This window comes from Lygodium microphyllum, chromosome 1 (assembly GCF_053477565.2).
Source record: "Lygodium microphyllum isolate KBCC chromosome 1, Lygodium_microphyllum_v1.1.10, whole genome shotgun sequence".
NCBI lineage: Eukaryota > Viridiplantae > Streptophyta > Polypodiopsida > Schizaeales > Lygodiaceae > Lygodium > Lygodium microphyllum.
This window is the reverse complement of record NC_141135.1, coordinates 148559934-148583600: the sequence shown is the minus strand read 5'-3', so window position 1 is coordinate 148583600 and position 23667 is coordinate 148559934. Positions and strand designations below refer to the sequence as shown.

At 42.1% G+C, this 23667-nt stretch overlaps 1 protein-coding gene across 3 annotated transcripts in view; it reads right to left on the bottom strand.

Moving 5' to 3' along the window:
* Positions 1-23667, bottom strand: part of LOC148041800 (uncharacterized) — a 143067-nt gene that overhangs the window by 13340 nt on the left and 106060 nt on the right. For 2 of the 3 annotated variants that reach the window (XM_087682576.1, XM_087682559.1), the window contains exons 6-9: positions 19705-19813; positions 19546-19613; positions 19367-19411; positions 19214-19282 (exon numbers count right to left, since the gene is read on the bottom strand). In XM_087682576.1, the coding sequence (XP_087538702.1) occupies positions 19214-19282; positions 19367-19411; positions 19546-19613; positions 19705-19813 (291 nt within the window). The remainder of the gene's footprint in view (positions 1-19213; positions 19283-19366; positions 19412-19545; positions 19614-19704; positions 19814-23667) is intronic. The other variant, XM_087682567.1, reaches the window with a different exon arrangement.

Genomic DNA, 23667 nt, shown 5'->3' with positions numbered 1-23667 from the left:
GGTCCTTGATTTTGTGTGTTCGCCTGTGCCGTTTCTGCCTTCCGCGAGCTCTGCCCCTGTCATCCTGCGAGCTCTGTCCCCGCAAGCTTGGAACCTGTCATCTATACCTGCCTTCCGCGACCTCTGTCCGTACACGCCTGCAACCTGTTCGTGTGGCGCCCAGATCTGTTCTTGAGACACAGACGCCACGTTGGGAGAGGGACAACTCTGCCCTAGACAGAAACAGACCTGCTATCCAGGCAGTCTTCAGCGCACCCTGCTTGAAGGTCATCTTACTTGCGGATCATGGCTCTGCATCTGACCTGCACAAGGTCTGTTCGTGGCATCCTGCTTTGCTTTCGGGCAGACTGTGGTAGCAAAGAGAGAGAGAGCGCCCTGCAAATAGCTTTAGATCTCTTGTTTTTTTAAGTGGTGATACAACATGGCTGGTCTGGATATGGCCTTTATTGACCAAACGGTGGCAGCCCTTGGTCCGGATTCTGAAACAGAGGAACCAGAGGATATGGTTCCTTGCACAGAGGAGATGCCACCTGGTCCTGACTTCCAGCCTGCGGGCAAATGCACCAAGCATACTTCGGAAGATACAATGGATCATCAGGAACGTTCTTATGCTCAGGTTGCTTCTGATTCTGTGGATTCTCAGGATGTTGACTGGGAGCATTTGTTGGAGTTTGCCAACACTCTGCTTGGTGATTATGTTCAACATAATCATAAAGCGTTTTCTGACTCTGGAACTGAAGATGTTTTGGAAGCCACTGTGGACCCGAAAAATATCTTGCACTCATTCTCAGTGTTTTATGAACGTGCTGTTATACTTTTCTTCACTAGTAGGATCCCAGTGCTTTCCTATATTCACCAGTGGCTGCAAAGTCTACTACATGGGGAGTGTGTTGAAGAGATTTTTTTTGGGCCCCGAGGCTTTTATGAGGTGCTATTGAAATCCGAGAAGCATCATGCCGATCTGCTAACTAAACTGCCATTGTTCTTTGATCGCCGTTTGGTCCATGTTGTGCCATGGCACCCAATGGCAGATTTTCAACGCTTGCTTCAACGCGAATGCCCAGTGTGGGTTGAAGTGGAAAACTGTCCGGCGGTCTATTAGCCACTGTTAAAGGATGCCATGGCCGTTGTGGGCACTGTTTTGGTTCCCCCGAGCCTAAGGGCCATGAATCGTAACCATTTGTGTATGTTATGGGACGCTGCTCGGAAAAGGCCTGCTTGGTTATGTCTTAATTGCTCTAGCATGCATCCTTTGCACTTTCGTTTGAAATGGGGTAACTTTGTAGGGCATTGTTTTCCGTGTGGAAATTGGGGCATTTTATAGCCGAATACCCAGCAAAGCAACCAACTTCAGATGCTGAGCATGTTTTGCCTCCCATAGAAGATATGGTGCTTGATGCTCCGTTGCAAGATGCAACCCAACCACCTAAAGTTTTGGATAAAGGTAAACAACATGTTTCGGGTTTGGATTCTCATGACAATGACTGGGTAAATGTACGTGCCAAAAAAGATAAAAGGTTTGATGCTGGCATGGCGGATACTGTGCCTAATGCTTCACAAGATTCCTTGCGTACTTATATGTGTAGGAAAGACATGTTGTCTTCAAAGCACACTACTCATGCTATGGTTTCTTCTGCTCCTCGCAATCAACCCACTAGGAAAGTATATACGGATGGTCCGAAGGGCCCACCTACTAAGTTGGCTTTTGATGCTAGAGGTAACGTGATTACCCCATGGGATTCTCGTTATCCCCGTTCCATCCCCAAGACACTGGATACACCCTCTACCTCTAAATCTGGCCGTCAGAACTCTTTTGCCATGTTAGCTGATTTTTTGGATGAGGGAGTCCTTGACATTCTAGCAAAAAAGCTTAAATCGAGGCAAGCTTTGCCTCGTTCCTGGTTTTCTTTTTTGAATACACATGAAGATAGCCACGTGGAATGTGCGAGGCATTTGTTCTCGCAATAAGCAACATGCCATGCGGAGTGTATTGCATGAGAATCATGAGGGAGTCCTTGACATTCTAGCAAAAAAGCTTAAATCGAGGCAAGCTTTGCCTCGTTCCTGGTTTTCTTTTTTGAATACACATGAAGATAGCCACGTGGAATGTGCGAGGCATTTGTTCTCGCAATAAGCAACATGCCATGTGGAGTGTATTGCATGAGAATCAGTGGGATGTCTTGTGTGCTGTTGAGCACAAGAGTCACGGTGAAGCAGGAAAAGTTGTGGATTGCCATGGGTTTCGCTTGTTTTATGCAAGGACACATGCCATGCATTATTTTGGTGTGCTTATGATTGTACATGAGAAATATCAGCCTATTCTTATTAAAAATGATGTACATGGTCGTTTTGTGGTGATTGAAGTTTTATTTGAAGGAGAGATCTTATGGTTACTTGGGCTCTATGCTCCAAATGACCCTTTATTCCGTCAAGATCTTCGGAATACTTTACAGACCTCCTTGTCACTTGGCAGACGGGGTTTTTTTATGGGGGATTTTAATGTGTGTTGATTCTTCATAATCCACATCAGAGCATTCGGTGATGGACGCTCCGGAAAGCCGTGTGTGGAATGCGTTTGCTCTTGCCGTACTTAAGCAACATCTCCAGGATGCAAAAGGTCAAATGGTCATTGATCCTTAGACTATTGTGAATATGTGTAGGAATTATTTTCTAGACCTTCTTGGTTCTACTCCTTCACCTTCTGACCAAACTACTCATGCCCGCTCAGTTTTCTATGATTTGGTCCGCAATCAGGTTCCACATGACATGCAAACTACTTTGGAGACAGATATTCGTGAGAGGCAGAGGTTATGAATGTTTTGTTACACTTGCCCAAGGATAAAAGTCCCGGTTGGGATGGTCTCACCAATGAATTCTTTGAGGTTTTTGCTGCCCAACTGGTGAAACCATTGATGGCTATGTTTCAGCAGGTTTGGGAAACGGGGTTCATGCCTTCCTCATGAAAAGAAGGTCTTATCAAACTGCTTCCAAAAGTTCCTTCGCCATCTATGTTGAAACATTGGCGACCAATTTCTTTGATAGGTTCGATGTATAAAATATTTTCCAAAGTGATGGCGAATCAGCTCCATAAGCATCTTCTTGCCATTGTGCATCCTCTTCAATATGGTTTCATTAAGGGCCGAAACATTCTGCATAATGTCTTAAATGTGCAAATGGCTATTGACTATGCAAGGCACTCTAATCAGGAGGTGGTATTGATTCAATTGGACATGGAAAAGGCTTTTGATTATTTAGACCGGTCTTTCATTGCAGAACTTATGTCTACTATGGGCTTTGGTACTCGGATGTCTCATTTGATCTACACCATTAGTGCTGCAGCTTCTTCGTGAGTTATGCTGAATGGTAGTGTTACCGAGCCATTTGTCCTTGCACGCTCTATGAGACAGGGTTGCCCTTTGAGTCCTCTCTTTTTTGCCCTTACGACTCATCCGGTTCTTTCGATGTTATCTCATATGGCAGCTTCTACTCAGTTGGCTGGATTGTCTCTTCCTTTTGGACAGCACTTCATTAGTCAATCCTTGGCTGATGACAGCTTTATGATTTTGCGTGCGGACATGGATAATCTTCGCAAAGCATTAGATGTTTGGACTCTCTTTGGTCATGCTTCTGGTCTTCATATCAATGCTTTGAAATCAGCCATTCTCAGTTGCATGGAGTCAGATTTGCAGTCATTGGACTGGCAGGACATGGTTATTCCCCGTGGTTCCATTGTCAGGTATCTTGGGTACCCTTTGGGTATTGATGTTCGGCCAAAGCGACTACTAGAGTGGATTTCACAGAAACTGGCAGCTAAGTTTCTGTATTGGAAGTCACAGGCTTGGCCCTTCTATGTTCGCCTCAAAGTGGCTCAGATAATTATGTTGCCAATGCTCACATATTTCTTGCCATTGCTGCCTTGGACTACTACTACATTGAATGCTCTTACTCAGTACATTCGTTTCATGTTATGGAAGGACTCCTTGCGTGCAGGCATTTCATGGATTTCTTGGTCGCATGCATGTACCCCCAAACGCATGGGTGGTGGGGCTATTTTGGATGCCGAAACTCATATGCTAGCACTCCGTTGGTCTCTTTTTCGTGCCATTGGCTTGGATCATCACCCATGAGTCTTTATAGCCCGTTATTTTCTTAAGGATCACGGGCTTGTGTATGGTAATACCCAAATTCGGAGCTCTTGGTGGCATGTTCTTAATGCAGACTATCGGTTTTCTAGTCCCTCTTTATCCCTGCTTGCTCATTTGGTATGTTCTTGGAAATTGGTTCTCCAAAAGGCTCAGTGGCATCCAGCGGAGGACCGTTTAGCTACTAACTCTTTTCAACTAGAATTGTTGGCAGTCTCACGATTACTTTCTTAGGAAGGCAAACATGAGCTCAGACCAAAATTTAACCGCATGGCACGTTTGGGCTTGACTTTAGTTGCAGATGCCACCCTCGCCAATCGCAATGTGTTGATATCATTTCGTATAGCCAGGAGGCTTTTCAGGATCCCTCGTGGATACCGTGATTTATGGGGAAAGCTTTTGCTCGTGCTCCAGAGCAGACAACCCTTTCCTGCCCTTGCTTCGGATCGTCCCTAGCAGGACTGGGACCTTGCAGGCCGGCTGAATTTGAAAAAGGCCTCAGCTAACCAAGTGTATCATCTTCTGATTAAATATCATCAATGGCTGGTTACTAAAGCTAATACTGTATGGGGATTGCGTAAATCTCAGTCATGGTGGAAGGTAACTGTGATGGAGGGCTGGTTGAATAAGACACCTTTCAAACGCAAGGTCTTTCTTTGGAGGGTGATGATTGGTGGTCTTCCTCTTGCTTCAGCCCTTTCCAAGCGTCGAATTTCCAACGACAATTGTTTCTTTTGCACCACCAGTGTGGAATCGGCCCGTCATCGATTTATTTCTTGCTCTCTTGCTAAGAAAATCTGATCACTCTTGTCAGCGGTTTGGTGAGCAGTGGTTAGTATCTCGCTAAGCCCTTTTGATTGGGTTTTTGTGCGGCCCAAATACCCCACACCGGCACAGTCGCATATGAAGATCTTGTTTCACTTTCTTAGATACTGGGGCTGTTGGCACAATTGGACCATTCGGAATGCTTTTCTTTTTTATTCAGCCTCTAATGTTCAGGGACATATTGCTGCATAAAGGTCTCTTGCATTGGCAGACAGATCTCATTCGGCACTCTGACTTACTCCCTCGGGAGGACTTACTTCCCTAGCATATGGCAATTTCCTCTGTGTCTTTGCCATGACTTTTGTAACTCTTTTGTCGTTTAGTACTTTATAAATATAACATCCATTACGAAAAAAAAAAGAAAGAGAGAGAGAGAGATAGAGAAACCTTACCTACTGGTACTATACTGCACATCTCATGCTTTGACTTATGGATTCTATTGCCATATATTCTGAGTTCTTGTGTTCATGTGTTTTTCTTTTCTCTTAGAGTTCATGGTTTTTCTTTCTTGCTTCTAATCATCTGCACATTCTCACAACATGCAGGCTTGGACACAGTTCTATTGTGCTAGTAACAGTTGTGGGCTCCTTTGGACAGCAGAGACATTTTATCTAGGGTCATCTACAAGCTATTGTAGCCTTCTCTCTCCTCAAAGAGCACTAGTATTGCAGTTGGTAGCTGTTTTGGACTGCATGCAGGTGCTTTCTCCAATTTTGTGCAGAAATTGCATACTTTAATGGCAGATCTGGTGCAGTCTGATGCCTAAGAGTCACAGTTGGTGAGAGCAACCAGTGGCCAAGTGATCAAGTAGTGCATGGCTGATCTGTGAGAGCAGGTACTAAAGAACAAGTTGCTGGTTAGGGACTGCCAGGCTGAAACTCTTAAAGTTTCATATCAAAATCAAGTTATCCTGTTAGAACAGCTCTCAGTAATCTTAAAGAAATACTGCCTGTGTCTGTTTCTCTGAGCAGGAGTATTCTAGGTCCCACTATATTAAGTGTGTTTATTTGTTTTATTGCTGATTTCATGATTAAGGTTAAGTACTTTGCAAATTAAGTTTATGATTACTGCTCTTTGCATCTATGAAGGCTGGTTTTAGCTGGAAGGGCAGTCGACCCTAATTTCTCCCCATGGCAGTGTTGGCAGCATGCAAGACTATTCATGCTCTGCAAGAGGAATACACCGTCGGGTAGCCTAAAAGGATCATGGCAGACAGTGCAGTGAAAGAGTCCTCTTGTGACCCAAATGGGCCCTCGTATAGGCAGCTCAATGGCAGTCATGTCGCATGTGCTCCAGCATTCATGACTTGTAGATCACACCTTGGGCTGGTGACCGGGCAGTTCGTGGGCAATGATGCTGACAACCACAACCTGCTCTCTGTGTGGGTCCCTCTAGGTCAGCTGGTCTTGCATCTCATAGTAGTGTTGTGCAATACCTCTGAAGCTTTAGGAGGAAGAGATCTAGGTATCTCTGGTCCTCATACTCCATAACACGACAAAGAGGTCCAAAGCCATCGCAAAGAGGCAGTGGTAGTATCCCTTTATGTCATAGTATATTATACATCTACACGTACTGCTCTTCCATCTCAAGTTCTTGGTCATAAAGCTGGCAAATCCTATCCTCCGTTGGGGTATCTGTCCATCTGCCTATCTCCATCTGTAGCCTATGAGAGGAGTTGCAGATTTGTCCAATAGCAGCCCATATGTTATGGGATAGCTGAATGTCCATGTACAGTGGCCGAACAATGAATCCATCATCACTCCATCCTTAGTTTTAGAGGGAGTGGTAGGTGGTTTCATGTCCTCATTATCTGAGTCATGAGGACATCAACTCTAATCACCTGGTTCAGCTTTGATCAACTGAGAGAGCTTGCTGTAGTCAAACAGTGGGAGGCACACAATATCCATACCATGTAGGCTTATCCAAATAGACATCTATGAAAACCAACATTCCTTACCCTCTGCTTCTAGTCAAAAAGTGGTCGATATCCAAACCATGCATTCTTATATAAATAGACATTTTGCAAAATGCCTCACTAATTGCATAGTAATTGTCTTGAAATGCCTTCATTGCATTTTTGCATGAAATGGGGTACTTTTGCAGGCCATTGTTTCTCTTGTGGGAAGTTGGGGCATTTTATGGTTGAGTGCCCAAAGAAAAATGCAGCTCCAAATACTAGATTAATCAATGAAGATATCATGTTTGAAGCCCTTAGGATGATGAGGCCCTTGTGCTAATAAATATGGACAAAGGGAAAGAGGCCATGGAGCCTTTGGACCAACTAGAACATGATTGGGTAGATGTTTGTTCTAAAAGAGGCAAAAAAGCTGATGTTGGCAGGGCAGCTACTATCCGTAGCAGTTCAAAGGACTCTTTGCATACCTATGTGTGGCGGAAAGATAAGCCCTCTTCGGTACGTATTGTTAACGAAATGGTTTCTTTTGCCCCTTGAAAACCTGCCACCATGCAAGTATCTGGTGATTGTTCAAGACATCCACCTACTCAACTTGCTTTTGATATAAGAGGTAGGATGATTAGCCCCTAGGATCATCTTTATTCAATGTCCAATCCAAAGAAGGGGGATACTCCCTCGACCTCCAAATTTCAACGTTAGGGTTTGAATTCATTTGCATTGTTGGCTGATTTCCCTGATGAGAGAGCCCTTCAGAGTTTAGCAAAAACAGTCGGATCAAGATAAAATCAATCTCAACCCTGATCTTTCTTTTGCAAATGCATGAAGATTGCCACTTAGAATGTGCATGGAATTTGCTTTGGCAATGAGCAGCATGACATGTGGCGTATTTTGCATGACAATAATTGGGATGTATTATGCACCCTTGAGTATAAAAGTCACCGAATCGATGACAAGAAGAGTCAATCCCAGTATGGTGAAGCACCAAAAATTGTGGAGTGCCATGGGTTTTGCATGTCTTATGCTAAGGGTTCAACAAGGCCTTACTCCAATGTGCTCATGGTCATAGCATCCAGAAATGTTAGAAACGTTTAGAAATGAAACGTTAAAAATGTGTTTCGTAAGTTTCTTTCAAGAGGGGGTAAAATATGGAAAGCGGGTTTTTTAAATATAGGGATCTTTAATAGTTTTGACTAGGGAAAGAGGTTCTAAACCTCTATGGAACTCACTCTTAAACAAAGAATGGCCAATTGAGCTCGAGTCATAATAGAGTCGATTGAGAATATTCACATATCCATGATCCATTATTGACTTGTCACTTTTTTTTGGATAAGCTATACTATGGTTTAGAACTCAAACATTATGATTCATACATATCATACAAAGAATTTTGAAATTAATATGTAAATAGCCTATCTACAATATGGACTGAGTCAAGTTGCAACATCATAATTCTCATTTCAAAACAAACTCACAAAATGTTAAAATTGAGAATGAATCATAAAATAACTCATAAATGAGACTAAAGTTGTATAATATTCAACTCTCAAGACAAGAATAGATACTAGATCGACAAAGTCCAATAATTCAACAAAATCACAAAAAAATCAGTCTCTCGTCCAAAATCTTGAGCCTTCACGAGTCATTACACATCATCATCATCATGTTTAATATTGCCCAATAGTTTTTGTCCAAAAAACCATGTTTTGGGTTCCAACTCAAAAAAAAAAAAAACAAACAAAAAAAACCCCACTTTTTTACTCAAAAACGTTTCGTAAGTTTCAAATTCAGAGAAACACGTCTCTTAGCTACTATGCTCATGGTTGTTCATGAGAAATTTGAGCCAATTTTTACTAAGAATGATGTGCATGGCTACTTTTTTATGATTGGAATTTTGTGTTAAGGGGAGGTTCTATGGCTGATTGGGATCTATGCTTTGAGTAATCCCTTGTCTAGACATGACTAGTGGGATAAACTAAAAGCACGTTTATCACTTTGATAAGCGAGGTTTCCTGATGGGGGATTTTGATGTGTGCGTTAATCACTTGCAGTCTACTTTTGAATAGTCAGTGATGGATGCACTTGAGAGCCATGCTTGGTACAGGGTTGTCTCCGTACGTAGTACTGACTGATCCGTACGGTACGTATCTGTACGATTTAGTGCCACTCTACTTTAAGTCTACAACTTTCTCTCTCTCTCAAGCCCACACTTCTCTTATTTGTATAATCATGCATGTATGATGTATCCACTTTCATCTATGTAGTTATAAGTTGTAGGTAGCAGTAGCGCATGTTGCGCATTCCGCATTAGGATTTGGCATGTTACCCTCAAGTACTCATCTTATATGCTCTAATAGCATTGCTATTAGACTTGAAATATCTATTTTATTATCTTTTGTCTAAAATAATCAAGTTATTTTTATGTCGTACTAATATCGTACCGTACCTTATAAAATCTTAAGGTACCATTTAGTACCGTATTTTATCATACCGTACCGTATCGTACTTGACAACTATGGCTTGGTATGATTTTTCTTTGGCCATTATTAAGCAAGACCATTGTCTTGGCTTTGTACATCAGCCTTAGGATTCCCTTTTTGTTCAACACAACACACAGCTACATGGTCTCCATTGGATCGTATGTACGTTATGCTTTTCTGCCACCGATTTTGATGACGTGAGTACTACAACAATATGCCTTGTCTGATCACTTTCCCCTGCAATTTGAGATACTTGCAGAGCTTGTTGCTCCTTTCTGAGGGCAAGCTTCTCTTACACTTTAATTCATCTTACTTAAAATATCCATCTTTTAATGGTTAGAGCAGTTGTTGGAAAGATTCTTGCTTGACTTGTTTGCAGGATTGTCAATTCATGTATGAGTTTGTGCATGTCAGTTGGGTTGGGCACACTAGTCATTATTAAGGCATTATTTAAGTGATTTTTTTGTGTGGCATTTGTGGCAATCTATGCCAATCCGGTAGCATTAAATGTTGGCTGAACAACTATCATATTCAGTATATTTTGGGCCTATTTATTTAGAGGCTCCTCCTCCTCCTTCAATCAACATCATTCTTCAGGTGGTCTTCCTGTTGGAGAGAGGAGCCAATGTTGGTGCCCACACAACCAATGACTCACAACTGTACACGTCATTCTCGTGTTTGGTATATGGATTCCATTTCCCAAGCACATCTTTGAGTTCTGATCTTTTGTTGTGTTCTGCTTTCTTTCTCTTTGTCATGTGTTCGACAGTTTATTTCAGCAGTTGTCTATGCTTCCATTGCTGCACCGCTTTTAACATGCCATCATATTGCAGGATCTAGGTTCCTGTTGCAATATTTGGACTTCGGCCTGCGATCATTAGTTTGTTGCATTAAATGCTCTATTAGCTTGTGATTTTCCTTGATTGCCCCTAACCGTAGCTGGGCAACTGTTTGTAGAGGCCATTTTTAATTGTTTTTTTGTCGTAGTTAGCCTTCATTTCTAATCATATTTTTGTTACACTGCATGTAAACTCTCATTCTATGAAGTCTTTGCTTTTGATTTGGTTGTATTCTCTATATATATACCTTCTATTCTCTAACGTCTCTTCTCCTCTCTAGATGGATCCTCCCTACACTTCTACAGATGATAAGTTACATGGACATGACTATCTTACATGGAGTGCTGCGATGAAAGCTTGGTTTTTGCAGAAGTAGATTTGGTACATTATCAGTGGAGCTATTCCTCGGCCTCGGCGTCCTTTTCCTCCTCCCAAAGATTTTGATGAGGACAACCATGAGGAAGTTGTGCTTTCATAGGATTCGGACAATGCATGTGCATATTTTGCATTGCTTTGGTGTATTTCCAAAGAAGTTCTACCAGTAGTTACCTCTTGCAAGACATCCTGAGAAATATGTTCGAAACTTCAAATGTTGTACAAGGCACCTTACCCCATCCGTGTTGTGACCCTTTATGAACAACTTCAGCAAATGAAGTTTGAGCCGAAGGACATTATTCAATCCTTTTTGCTCTGCATTATACAAATACAAGATCAGCTTCGACACATACAATTTACCCTTCCTAAGGTGCATCTAGTGGGAACGGTACTCTACAAGCTCCCCCCGGAGTTTGATGAAGTGACGAATGCTTTGAGGACGCAAACATATCTACACCTATGAGCATTACACATATGTCCTTGATGCTACTTAAGCATGAGGCACCTTTGCGTTTACAAGGGAGACTTTCGTCTCATTATGGAGGTTCCAGTGAGGCCTTTATAGCTTCAAAGAGGGGTGAAAAGAATAAGTCGAAGGCCCAATGTTATCACTGTGGTAAGAAGGGACACTTGCGGAAGAACTACAAGGAGTTGGTAGCCTCACGGAAGACGAAGGAGAAGAAGAAGAAGTAGGATGTTGAATCCTTCGACGAGTCACTCTCTTTCTCTAACTCCGACTCCGATTCTTTGGCCAAGGTGAAGTCCAAGGCACAAAAGGAATCCACTTATTCAGATTGAGGGAAGGGCTTGACTCTCCCTTCCTCTATTGCTTTCTAGTCTAGGTGACATGGTTATCCTCACGACTCTCCAGTGCCAGAGAGGGAGTGTGAGATGGTGGTGCGATGAGGCAACTGAGCCTCATCTATATAGGTATACAAGTGCACAAGTTCAAGTTCATGGTGCATCAACTTAAGTCTAACAGGTCCAAATCTTGGAGTTGGGATTGACATCCAGGTTCATGATGGGTTGTTCTTTGATAGAGAGCGGGACTCGCTCCTAGTCCAAGTTCACATGAGGGGATACTTTGGTAGTCTTGGCTGAAGGCGGGGCATCTATGGTCACATATGTTTAAAGGCATTTTTGACAAGATGGTCTTGTATGCTACTACGAGACATTGTTGACGGACATAGAGATCTATTATGACTCTTCTCTATTTTCAGGAGTTTGTATGATTGACATCAACATTAGGTTCTCTCCAAGGCACCTTGGTGGTGGCTTGATTGCCCATTGCTCGGGTATCTATGGTTCTACTCTAGTGGTTCTATGTTGTATGGACTATGATGAGTCATTATCATTGTATCATTATATTGTATCAGATCACCCACAATCTGAGAGAGCGTGTTTGCAAGATTGTCAGCTCATGTGTGAGTCTATGCATGCTAGTTGGGATGGACACACTAGTCATTATTTAGGTATTATTTTAGTGATTTTTTGTGTGGCGTTTTATGCCAGTCCGCTAGCATTAAATGTTGGCCAACTAACTATTATATTTGGCATAATTTGGGTCTATTTATTTAGAGGCTCCTCCTCCTCATTTAGGCATCATCATTCTTCAGGTGGTCTTCGTGTTGGAGAGAGGAGCCAATTCCAGTGCCCATGCAGACAATGAGTCACTGTTGTACGTGTCATTCTCGTGTTTGGTATATGGATTGCATTTCCTAAGCACATCTTTGAGTTCTCTTCTTTTGCAATGTTCTTCTATTTTCTGTCTTTTGTCTTGTGTTCCGCAATTTATTTCAGCACTTGTCTAAGCTTCCATTGCTGCACCACTTCTGACATGACTTCCCGTCTAAGGGCTTTGACCAATTGATCTATAATGTGCATAGGGTTGCCCTACATTATGGCATTCATTATGCCTGGATTTCCAAGTAGTCTTGATGGGCTGCAAAGGAATTATTGGCTTTGCTTCATTCCTTGCTACTTGAATCCTCACATGATGCATTTTGCTTCCATTGGCTGCCACACTAGTTGATCTTATTAAGAAATTGTAGTTGAGATCTTATTAGCAGACTCAATTGAAACTTTTGACAAAGAATTTGCAAGACACTTCCTACTAGTCTCACATATTCTTTTGGGGTTTGCATGCATCTCCTCCTCGAGAGAAGATGGTTAGACTTCAACATGCAAAGGGTCAAATGATTACACATCCAGAGACCATTGTGCATATGTGCAGGAGTTATGTTTTGGAACTTCTTAGTTTTGCATAGGCCCTTTCTAAGGACATTCCCCATGTGCGTTGGGCCTTTGACACCTTAGTCAAGGATTAGGTTCCTCTTGACATTCATGTTGCCTTGGGGCTAACATTTATGAGGATAAGGTTATAGATGTCTTGTTGCATTTATCCATGGATAAAAGTCTTGATTGGGATGGCCTCACTAATGAATTCTTTGAGACTTATATTACTCATTTGGTGAAACCCTTGATAGCCATGTGCCAAAACAAGTTTGGCAGATGGGGATTATGATTGCATCATGGAAGATAGGAGTTATCAAATTGATTCATTCAAACATTGAAAACCAATCTCTTTGATGGGGTCCTTGTATGAAATTTTCTCGAAAGTGATGGGGGTCATCCTCTCTGCAAGCATCTCTGGGCATTGAACATCACCATCAGTATGGATTCATGAAGATCAAATATTTTTTAAATATTTTCTTGAATATATAGATGGATATTGACTTTACAAAGCACTATAATCAAGAGGTGGTACTAGTCTAGTTGGATCTAAAAAAGGCCTTTGACTACTTGGACTGGTGTTTTATTATGCCCATAGTTTCTAGAAACGATGTTTCTTGCCTGCACAAACAAGATGATCTTTTATGGCCATTTTTGTTTCCTAGAAATAACGTTTCGGACAGGTCAGGTGACGGGCAAGGTTGAACCCCCTTTCTACCTGCATTTTTTGTCAATTGCTCATTTCGTATGTTCTCTATATGTTTTGGATTGTTGCACCTGCTTGAAATATCATGCTACCCATGCTTACTTATTTTTTGCAAGTGTTGCCCTAGACTACCACTACCTTGCATAATCTTACCAAGCACATCCATTTGGTATAATGAAAAAAGGACTCTTTGTATGTAGGTATTTCTTACATTTCTTGGAGCCATGTTTGTATCCTAAAAAGCATGGGTGATGGAGTTACTTTGGATGTTGAGACTCATATGGTGGCTCTTTATCGACCACTTTTTTACGCTACGTGCATTGATTGCTACACCTTGGTCTTTATTGTCCTTTTTTATTTGGAGGGTTAGGATCTTATGCATATGGTAATACATGCATTCAAGGCTTGTGGTGGCATATCCTTAATACGTGATCATAAGGATTCGTGATCATAAGGATTCGTACCTGGCTGCTGTCTATGCTTGTAAATGTTCAACAGTGCCAAGAAGATGCTCCAAGGCATGTGCAGGCCCCTCTTGTTGAAGAGATTCATGATGGTCCCAAGGGGTTTTTTGAGGTGCTTTTTCGCTCCTCGAAAGTGCGGTCATTCATCATGCAATGCATCCCTTTGTTTTTGGATGGCCAACTGGTTCACATGGTCCCTTGGAGACCCATGGCCGAGTTTCAAGAGGTGTTGAGACAGGCATGCCCTATTTGGGTGGAGGTGGTTGATTTCCTTGCGCATCTTTGGAGACTCCTCCCTTTGGTCTTGAGAACCTTAGGTGACGTGTTGGTAGAGCCTCGCCTGGCTTCCCGCAATCGGAACAGGGCATGCATGCTTTCGGACATAGGAAAACCTTGCCTGACCAAAATTCATTTTTAGGTTCCAAGACTGCAAACCTTGGTTTATGAGTTGAAATGGGGTACTTTTGCAGGACACTGTTTTCGATGCAGCCAATTGGGCCATTTTATTTTGGAATGTGACAAAAATCCAGAGGTATTGCAGCGATCTATAGATTCAAACATGGATATGCAAGACCACCATTCTCCCCACATACATCAGCAACTTTAAGCTGATCCTGAGATGTCTCCCCAACATGGTTGTGATGAAGGTAAAAAGGAGGTTCCTCAAGTGGACCCTGAGCATACTTCCCTTCTGGTCGACCAGAATGTGTCTTCTCAGGAAGATTCTTGGGTATCGGTGGTTAGACGTAATGCAAAGCAAGCATCTTGTTTGGCTCTTGCCCACCCATCACCACACCCTATCACTCAGACCTTTCAACGCAGAGGTAGGGGATTCTATATGAACCCTCAATCTTTACGTGCTCCGACTAGGGATGATAAAAGGAATCCCAATTCTGCTTTGCGCTTTGATATGCAACGAAGGCTTGTGCCTCCTAGGGATGTTTTTCGTTCACAACAACAGCAGTTTTCTTCTCGTGCATCAATTGCTAGTTTGCAAAGGGCAGACCTTGTAGACGTAATCCGAAGTGAGATGGAAAGATTCCAGGCAGCCAAAGATATAGATGTAAAAGGGAAAGGAAAAGCGGTAGTTCAATAGTTTTCTCATTTCCGATTTATTATGAGAATTGCTTTATGGGATGTGAAAGGTATCTCTTTGCGTAATAAGCAGTATCAGTTGTGGAAAGTTGTGTTTGCTGGAAAGTGGGATGTATTTTGTGCGGTGGAGCATAAACAACATGCCCTCCTATGTTTATAAGGATTATGTTGTTTTTTTTAGTGGTCGAGCTCCATATAAATCTGGAGTTATGTTGGCTGTCAAATCCTGCCTGCAGCCATTGCTCGTTTCTCAAGACCCTCGAGGTCGATTTGTAATTCTGGAGATACTTTATGAGGGAGAGGTTTTGTGGTTGGTGGGTGTGTATGCTCCTTCCACGGTAAGGGAGCGTCATCAACTTTGGGATGACTTGCGCTGCCTTTCCATGGCTTGCCAAGGTTTTGTCATGGGCGACTTTAATGCATGTCTATCTTGGGATCAAGCTACTTCTCTGTACTCAGTTGTGGATGGTCCTGAGCGATAGGCTTGGGATGCCCTTGCAGCTAGATCTTTGAAGCAGGACATGTGGTCCTAGATGTATCCATCACAATCTGGTTATACCTATCGATCTTTGCAGCATCTTAACACCTGGGCTAGACTAGATAGGATATATATTTGTCATAGTGATTCCTTTCTTCCTGCAGTTATTGACATGTGGGTGGAATGAAGGCATGTCTTATCAGATCACTACCCTTTGGTCTTGGAAATGACCTATAGACTTGTTCATGTATTTAAGGCTCTTTTTACTCAGTTGCCACTTCGTTTTAATCAATATTTTCTGCAGCAGAATCACTTTTTAGAATACGTTCAGCAATTGATCGCTTCCTTTAGCTTGAAGGTCCTATCTGGAGAGAGGGATGCATGGGCTGTTTTTAGGGACAATGCCTGACAATTATCTTGTCAGTATGGTATTCAACAGGCTTCCTCTTTACGAGCTGAATTGCAGAATGCCCAATCTTTATTGGCCCACTCCTTGTCTTTAAGTCAATCAGGGGATTCTAATGATGAATTGATCACATGCATTGAATGGTTGAAAGGCAAGGTTCATTCTCTTCAAGAACAGGAATATGCAAAATACAAACTGTTGGCCAGAGCAGAAGCTTTATACGATAATAATTGCCAATCCCATCAATTCTTTGCTTGCTTGCACCAGAAATATGCTAGGGAAAATATTGTGCGCTTAATGGATGAACAAGGTGTTATGGTGATGGGTCCGGCCTCCATCATTCATATGTGTGTTGACTTTTATCAGTCCTTGTTGGTTCCGCAAGAGAATTCTTCTGATGCTGTCCTCTCTACTTGCCGCTATATTTGCGAGTTGGTAAGCAACCAGGTCAAACCAGAAGGGGTGGACTAAATGGAGGCGGATATTTCAGAAGATGAAGTGGAAGAAGTGCTATCCCATCAAAAGAGAGAGAGAGAGAGAGAGAGAGAAAGAGAGAAAGAAAGAAAGTTATATTAACGTCTACGAAAGGCCAAAGTGGCCTATGAGACCAAAACATTACATACAAAATGTCAGGGAAACTTTCCAGGTCCCAGTTAGCTACCATCTAATGCTATGATAAACTAATTGAGTAGGTACAAGGTTGTATATAGACTAGGTACAATTCATGTGTTCCAAGTATGGTGTGGAATTGCTCATGGAGAGAGAGCATATTTGAGGACAACTAGCTAGTTTATCTCTACCTTTATAGCAACATTTTGTTGGGTAAACATTGGCTGATGATGCTTTTATGGTTTTCAAAGCGGATGTGTCTAACCTTTGAAAACCTTTGGATGCTTGGGAATTATTTGGGCATGCATCGGGTCTCTACATCAATGCTGCCAAATCTCCCCTTATTGCTTGAACAAGCTCCAGTTTGCCAAATTTAGGGTGGAAAGTGTACTTGTTTAGTAGGGAGACATTGTAAGGCATCTTGGCTATCCTTGGGTGTTGATGTGTAGCTGAGATTTTTGCTGAAATGGATATCATAGAAATTGGCAGCCAAGTTTGCGTATTGGAAATCTCAAACTTCCCATGCTCATCTACTTCTTGCCATTGCTGCCTTGGACTAATGTTGCTTTGAAGGATCTTACCTGGCACTTTTGCCTCATGCTGTGGAAGAAAGATTCTATGCAGAGAGGTATATCTTGGATATCTTGGAGTCATGTTTGCAACCCGAAATCCATGGGGTGATTTTGGATGTGGAGACCCATATGACACCCCTCGTTGGTCCCTGTTTCAAGCTCTGTGCATTGACCAACAACTGTATTATTGCTCGTGCTTTTCTTGAGGATCAAGGCCTTTGGCATAGTAATACGAAGATTCAAGGTCCGTGGTGGCATGTGCTCAATACAAAGTTCATTTTTCTGCATCAGCCTCAGTTTTTTAGTCATTTGGTGTACTCATGGAAAATGGTGCTTTCGAAGGCCCAATGGCATGACAAACACTCAATCCATTGCAGATGGAAATTATAGCAATGTCTCGTCTACTTTCTTGGCAAATCGGAGGAGAGACCTAAGTTTAATGGCATGGCTCGCCTGGGATTGACCTTCCTGAGTCTGATGCCACTCTTTTGCCTCGAGGAACACTAACGTCCTTTCACACTATCAAACAGGTCTTTCAAGTCCCTCGTGGCTATGCTGATCTTTAGACCAGAGTCTCTCATCTTTTGCAAGACTGGCAACCCTTTCTTGTGCTGGATTTTGAATGTCCCTGGTAGGACTGGGATCTTGCATGGCATTTGACCCTTCAGTCTTCTTCACTTAATCAAATTTATTATTTCATGATCCAAGACTGGTCACCAAGGCCAATACACTTTGGGGATTGCACAAATCTAAAGCCTGGTGGAAAGTGACAATAATGGAGGGATGGATCAACAAGAAGCCATTCAAATGTAAGGGGTTCATTTGGAGAATGTTGGTGGGGGGCCTTCCCCCTTACGTTGGCTCTTCATTGCGGGAGTATTTCTATTGGGAATTGTTTCTTCTATACAACTATGGTTGAGTCTCCCCATCACAGATTCATCTCCTATCCTTTTGCTCAGAAGATTTGGGCCCTCCTTTCCAACATTTGGCATGCTGTGGTGGGGACTAGAATGAGCCTAGTTGATTGAGTATTTGGTACAGCTAAATATGATGGTCCATTGCAACCTCGTATGAAGATTCTAATTTTTCAGATTTTGGGAGCGCTAGCATATTTGGGTCACTTGCAATGCATTCATCTTTGATGCTAACTCATGCATCCAGCGTCATCTTGTGAAGCTTAAGGGCCTTCCTTCAGTGGCAGCTTGATCTTATACAGCATGTTGATATCTTGGCCAGAGACGACTTAGTTTCTTGGCAATGGGCAGTCTCCTTTGCGACCCTGCCCTGACTGTACTCTTGTATTTCTTCTGCACTTTCATATGATATAACAACTCATTACGATAAAAAAAAGAGAGCATGATTCTTATTATATTAGCTCCAACGCATGTTTCATCCACAATAAGAAATCCTAAAAACCCAAGTAGAAAGAGAGAAAGTCAAAGGATAAATCTCAGGCTGAAATCATAAATATGACACATCATACTTCACAGCATTCCACAAACAAAATGAACACTCAATCTATCAAGAGACTTTGATTGTTCTGAAGTGACCAGCTTTACTGAAGTGAAAAGAACTGGGAAGCATACTCTCCTAGTGACTAAAACAGTCATCAGCAATAATCCTATAACCCTATGCATGAAGAGAAAACTCCAAGGGACAAAAACGCTGACACTAATTCAAAGCTTCAGTAGACAAGATGACTAGGAATCACATTGTGTCAAGGGAATATAGCCTGACAGTGTAGTTTCTCAGTGACTAGGAATCAGTAGAAATAATTAAGCTGGAAAATGTTGTGCTGGAGGGAGGAGATGCTACAAACCAATATCAGCAATAATCCTATAACCCTATGCATGAAGAGAAAAATTGAAAGGACAAAAAAGCTGACACTATGAACATGAAAGCCCACAATTCAAAGCTTCAGTAAACAAGATGAACTAGGAATCACATTGTGTCAAGGGAATATAACCTCACAGCATAGTTTCTTGGTGACTAGAAGTCAGTAGAAATAATTAAGCTGGAAAATGTTGTGCTGGAGGCAGAAGATGCTACAAACCAATAAAGTTGCTGGTTTGAGGTACCTTTTGCCTAGGCTGTAGACGTGATGCTGAGGGAGGCTGATCTGGATTTGGCGGCTTGTCATCAATATTCTGCAAAGAATATCAAAGAGACCTTTAACTCCAGAATGGTTGCTACATAGAGCACAAAAGAGCGCTCACTCAAAAAGTAAATACCTTGATTCCTGGTGGCATTTCACCTCGTTCAAGCATTTTGAAAATCTAACACCATATGAAGAAAAACAGTAATAGTAATTAACAGGTCAATGACTTGCAGACTATGATTTCCTCTGGCATGATTTTGGGCGATTACAAAGACTTTGTTCAGTTACAAAGGCTGACAGTTGAATACTCACCTTTTGGTAGTTTGTAGAGTGTGGAGTAGAATCAGGTCTACTGAGTGAAGGAGCTTCTGATGTGTGTGCTGCATGAAAAATATATGAAGCAGTAAGTAAAAATACATAGCTTCTATAATGTAGATGCTTTAACAATGTGTATTTAGGAGGAAGATCTACTTGTCTGCCCATTGCCAGAGACTAAATCCTTGTGAGCCGAGGTGCTGGATGACTTGGAAATATAACTCAAGGGCTGGTTGAACAAACCAGGATTGTTGGGGATGGCCTTCTACAGACCAACTTTAGCTGTTAATCCTATGATGAGACCTAACAAATCACAACCTTACTCTCACCAAACCATACATATCAATTCCATATTAATGTCATACCCAAGTATATTAGCAACGGTAATAATGAACATCAAGAAAGACATATCCGAATGTAACATGAGGCTTACAATGCACGTGCCAACCATAAGAAGATACATATCAATTCCATATTAATGTCATACCCAAGTATATTAGCAATGGTAATAATGAACATCAAGAAAGACATATCCGAATGTAACATGAGGCTTACAATGCACATGCCAACCATAAGAAGATACAGTGTAATTTATTGCAAATGAGACTTTGGCCAGGGGAACAAGGGAAGGTAATATGAAACCATCAGTATCATGATTGTCTACAATATTATAAATCTCATGTGGAAAGGCCAAGCTTGTGATTTCCATTACATAAACTTATCCATACTACCCAAGGAGATCAAATCTATCAACACTTTAGGCGAAACCTACACTCCCAAGGGATAGCCCAAGTGCTTGAAAACCAAGCCTTTCAGCACTACTTCACCTTGTCACCCTGAGTAGCTGATAAGGGCCAACTCCAATGCATGAATGTGTAGTCCCAAGGCAAGGCCAAATAAGTCCCATGTGGCCATTGCTCTTTGTATATTATCTGGATCAACCTTAAGAAACATGAAAGTGTCATCCGCCAAGGCCCTGCCCCCCAACTGTTCTTGTGAAGGGAGAGAGAGTCTAACCACCTTGCCATTGGCTGCTAGACGCGACAACATCAACAGAATGGGGTGAGTGGCCTAAGCAATCAACGAAGGGAGAAGGGTATCATGACACCACCATTGAGCAAAACTCTTGAAGAGGAATTTGTATTGATAGTATTGTTAAGACTCAATATTCTTGGACCAAAACCCATGTCTTGCATAAACTAACCCAAGAAGGACCATTCCAAATGGTCGAATGCTTTTTCAAGGTCCAACTAAACCATCACCAATTCTTGTTTCATCTATCGAGCATAATCTATTTCCACTTGGACATTCAAGATGTTGTACAGAATATTGCGCCCTTTGATCAATCCATACTGCACAAGTTGAATAATGTTTGGAAGATATTCATGCAATCTATTAGCTAGGACTTTAGTAAAGATCTTATACACAGAGCCCATCAACGAGATTCGTCACCAATGCTTCAAGGCTGAGGGGAACACCACTTTAGGAATCACTTTAATAAGACCTTCCTTCCAAGAGAACAACATATATCCAATTGTCCAAATATCCTGGCATAAGGCTGTCAAAGATGCAGCAAAGTGAGTGGCATAGATTTCAAAAAACTCATTAAAAATACTTCCCATCCCGGACTATTGTCTTTAGGCAAGTGAAAGAGGACATCCATGACCTCATCTCGTGTGATATCCATGTCCAACTGGCAACATTTGATGGGGCTTAATCTTTAACCAAATCACAAAACAATGAGTGGGCTATGAGTGGGCTGCACCGACTACATGAGAAACAGAGGACTGCAATCCAAGCAAGTCCAGGAAATAGGTTCTGCACATTTGTACAATTGCTCACGGATTTGCGACCATTTTACCATCAAAGGTGCTTAAGCAGACCACATTTTCGCTAGCGAAGGAGGCATGCATGCTGCGATAAAACTTATGCGACTGACAATTATTGTCTTGCAGTCCCTCGATAGTGCTGCAAGTTTGGTTTGCTGATATGATCTCTTTTGAAAGGTATCAACAAGCTATGCCAATCTTATGGAGATGGAAAGTAAAAGGGGATCTTGTGGCGAGTCCATCAAAACAGTGTTAGAGCCAAGAGTTGTTTGGCAGCTTGCAATCGTTGCTTGCGCAAGGTAGCATGATGTATTCCATATTGTCTAGCGACTCTTTGCACAATGTGTATCAACTGATCGAGGGAAGCTGCCCCTTGAGATGGAAGATTTCCTTGCCCTTACTCATGCCAAATGCCGTCAGGATCTCCCATGCATACTTCTTCTGAGAGATGAAGATCTTTCCTGACTCTTGCCAGACTTCAAGTCTGTCATTTCAAACTCAGAACTCAAAGCCTTTCAAGTTTGGTTGATCATATCTTCATAGTCACTCGTAATAAGAAGGTCGTCCACATATAGGACAATCACTACATCCATGTAAACATACAAGTTAGCATTTGAGGCACATCTTTTGAAGTTTAAGTTTAAAAAGAACTTATCTATCTGCTGGTACCATGCTCTGGGGGACTTGTTTCAACCCATACAATGCCTTCTTCAGCTTACACACTTTGTTCTCAGAATTGGGAGCCTCAAACCCTGGTGGCTGAGCCACATACACCTCCTCCTTGAGGTCACCATTTAAGAACGCTGGCTTAATATCCATTTGGTAAATAGGCCACTACTTGTGGGCGGCCACTCCAAGTATTGTGTGAATAGTGGTCATTCTAGCAGTTGGGAAAAATGACTCTTGAAAATCAAACCCTTGAACCTGTGAAAATCCTTGTACAACCAGTCTGACTTTGTACTTTTCTAAGGTACCATTAGCCTTGTACTTTACCTTCCAAATCCACTTGGTGCCAATAACCTGCTTTGCTGGACGATCCACAAGCTTCCAAGTGTCATTCTTCATTATGTTGTCATACTTGGCTTGCATAGCTACCTTCCATGCTGGATCTGCAAGTGCTTCTTCTAAGTCAGTTGGCTCCTTTACTTCTCTCATAATCTCAGCCATCAAGGCTATATTGACTATGTGAGTAGAAGCCCTCCTTTGCTCCTCTATTCTCTGAGACCTCCTTGGTCTGTTTGCCTTCTCCTCAACAGATGTAGGCATAGGATTATTGTGGTCATAGAGCTCCTTCACCCAATGCGGCAATGGCTTTTCCGGTGGGGTGATGTCAAGTTGGTGAACTTTTTCCTCATCATCTGAAGATGATGCTTCCTCCTCCTTAAGGATAGGGACAACTCTCGGGACAAGTTCATATTGGACTACTTGGCTTGATAATAAAGTGGAAGAACATGCCTTCTCCTCCTCCACTATATGCAGCTGCTCCTTGACCACCACATTATGGCTCGTGATGATCTTCTTTGCCTCTTGGTCATATAATTTGTAAGCCTTCTGCCCATCACTATAACCCAAGAAGATACATTTTCTGCTTTTTGGTTTTAACTTGTTTCTCTTCTCATCTGGAACATGTGCATAACATTTACATCCAAAAATTCTGAAATGTGAGACAGATGGTTTCTTACCAGTGCAATCCTCATGAGGTGTTTTTCCCTTGAGAGCTTTTGTATAGCTTGATTTAGAATGTAGACTGCAATATTAACAACTTTAGCCCAAAAATGATTAGGCAATCCCTTGCCCTTTAGCATGCATCTTGCCATCTTCACAATGGTGCGATTCCTTCGTTCCACAACACCATTCTGCTGAGGTGTGCGAAGCGTCGTCAATTGACGCTTGATCCCTTTGCTCTTGCAAAAGTCTTCAAATTCTTTTGAGTTGAACTCACCACCACCATCTGTTCTAATTTCTTCACACTTTTCCCTGTTTCATTCTCAACAAGTTTTAGCCATTCTTTAAACTTACCAAAAGCTTGAGCTTTATCATAAAGGAAGTACACCCACATCTTCCTACTGTAGTCGTCGACAATCAATATAAAATAAGAAGATCCCCCCAAGGCCTGTGTAGGCATCTTACTGCACAAGTTAGCATGCACCAACTCTAGGGGAGCCTGTGCTCTGTTCTTGCTTTCCTGTGGAAATGCCTTTCTCTGTTGCTTGCTCATCATACAAGCTTCACATGGTTTCTTCATATAGCGGAGGATGCGGCATGCTCCTCTCCATACGAGCTGCGCCGC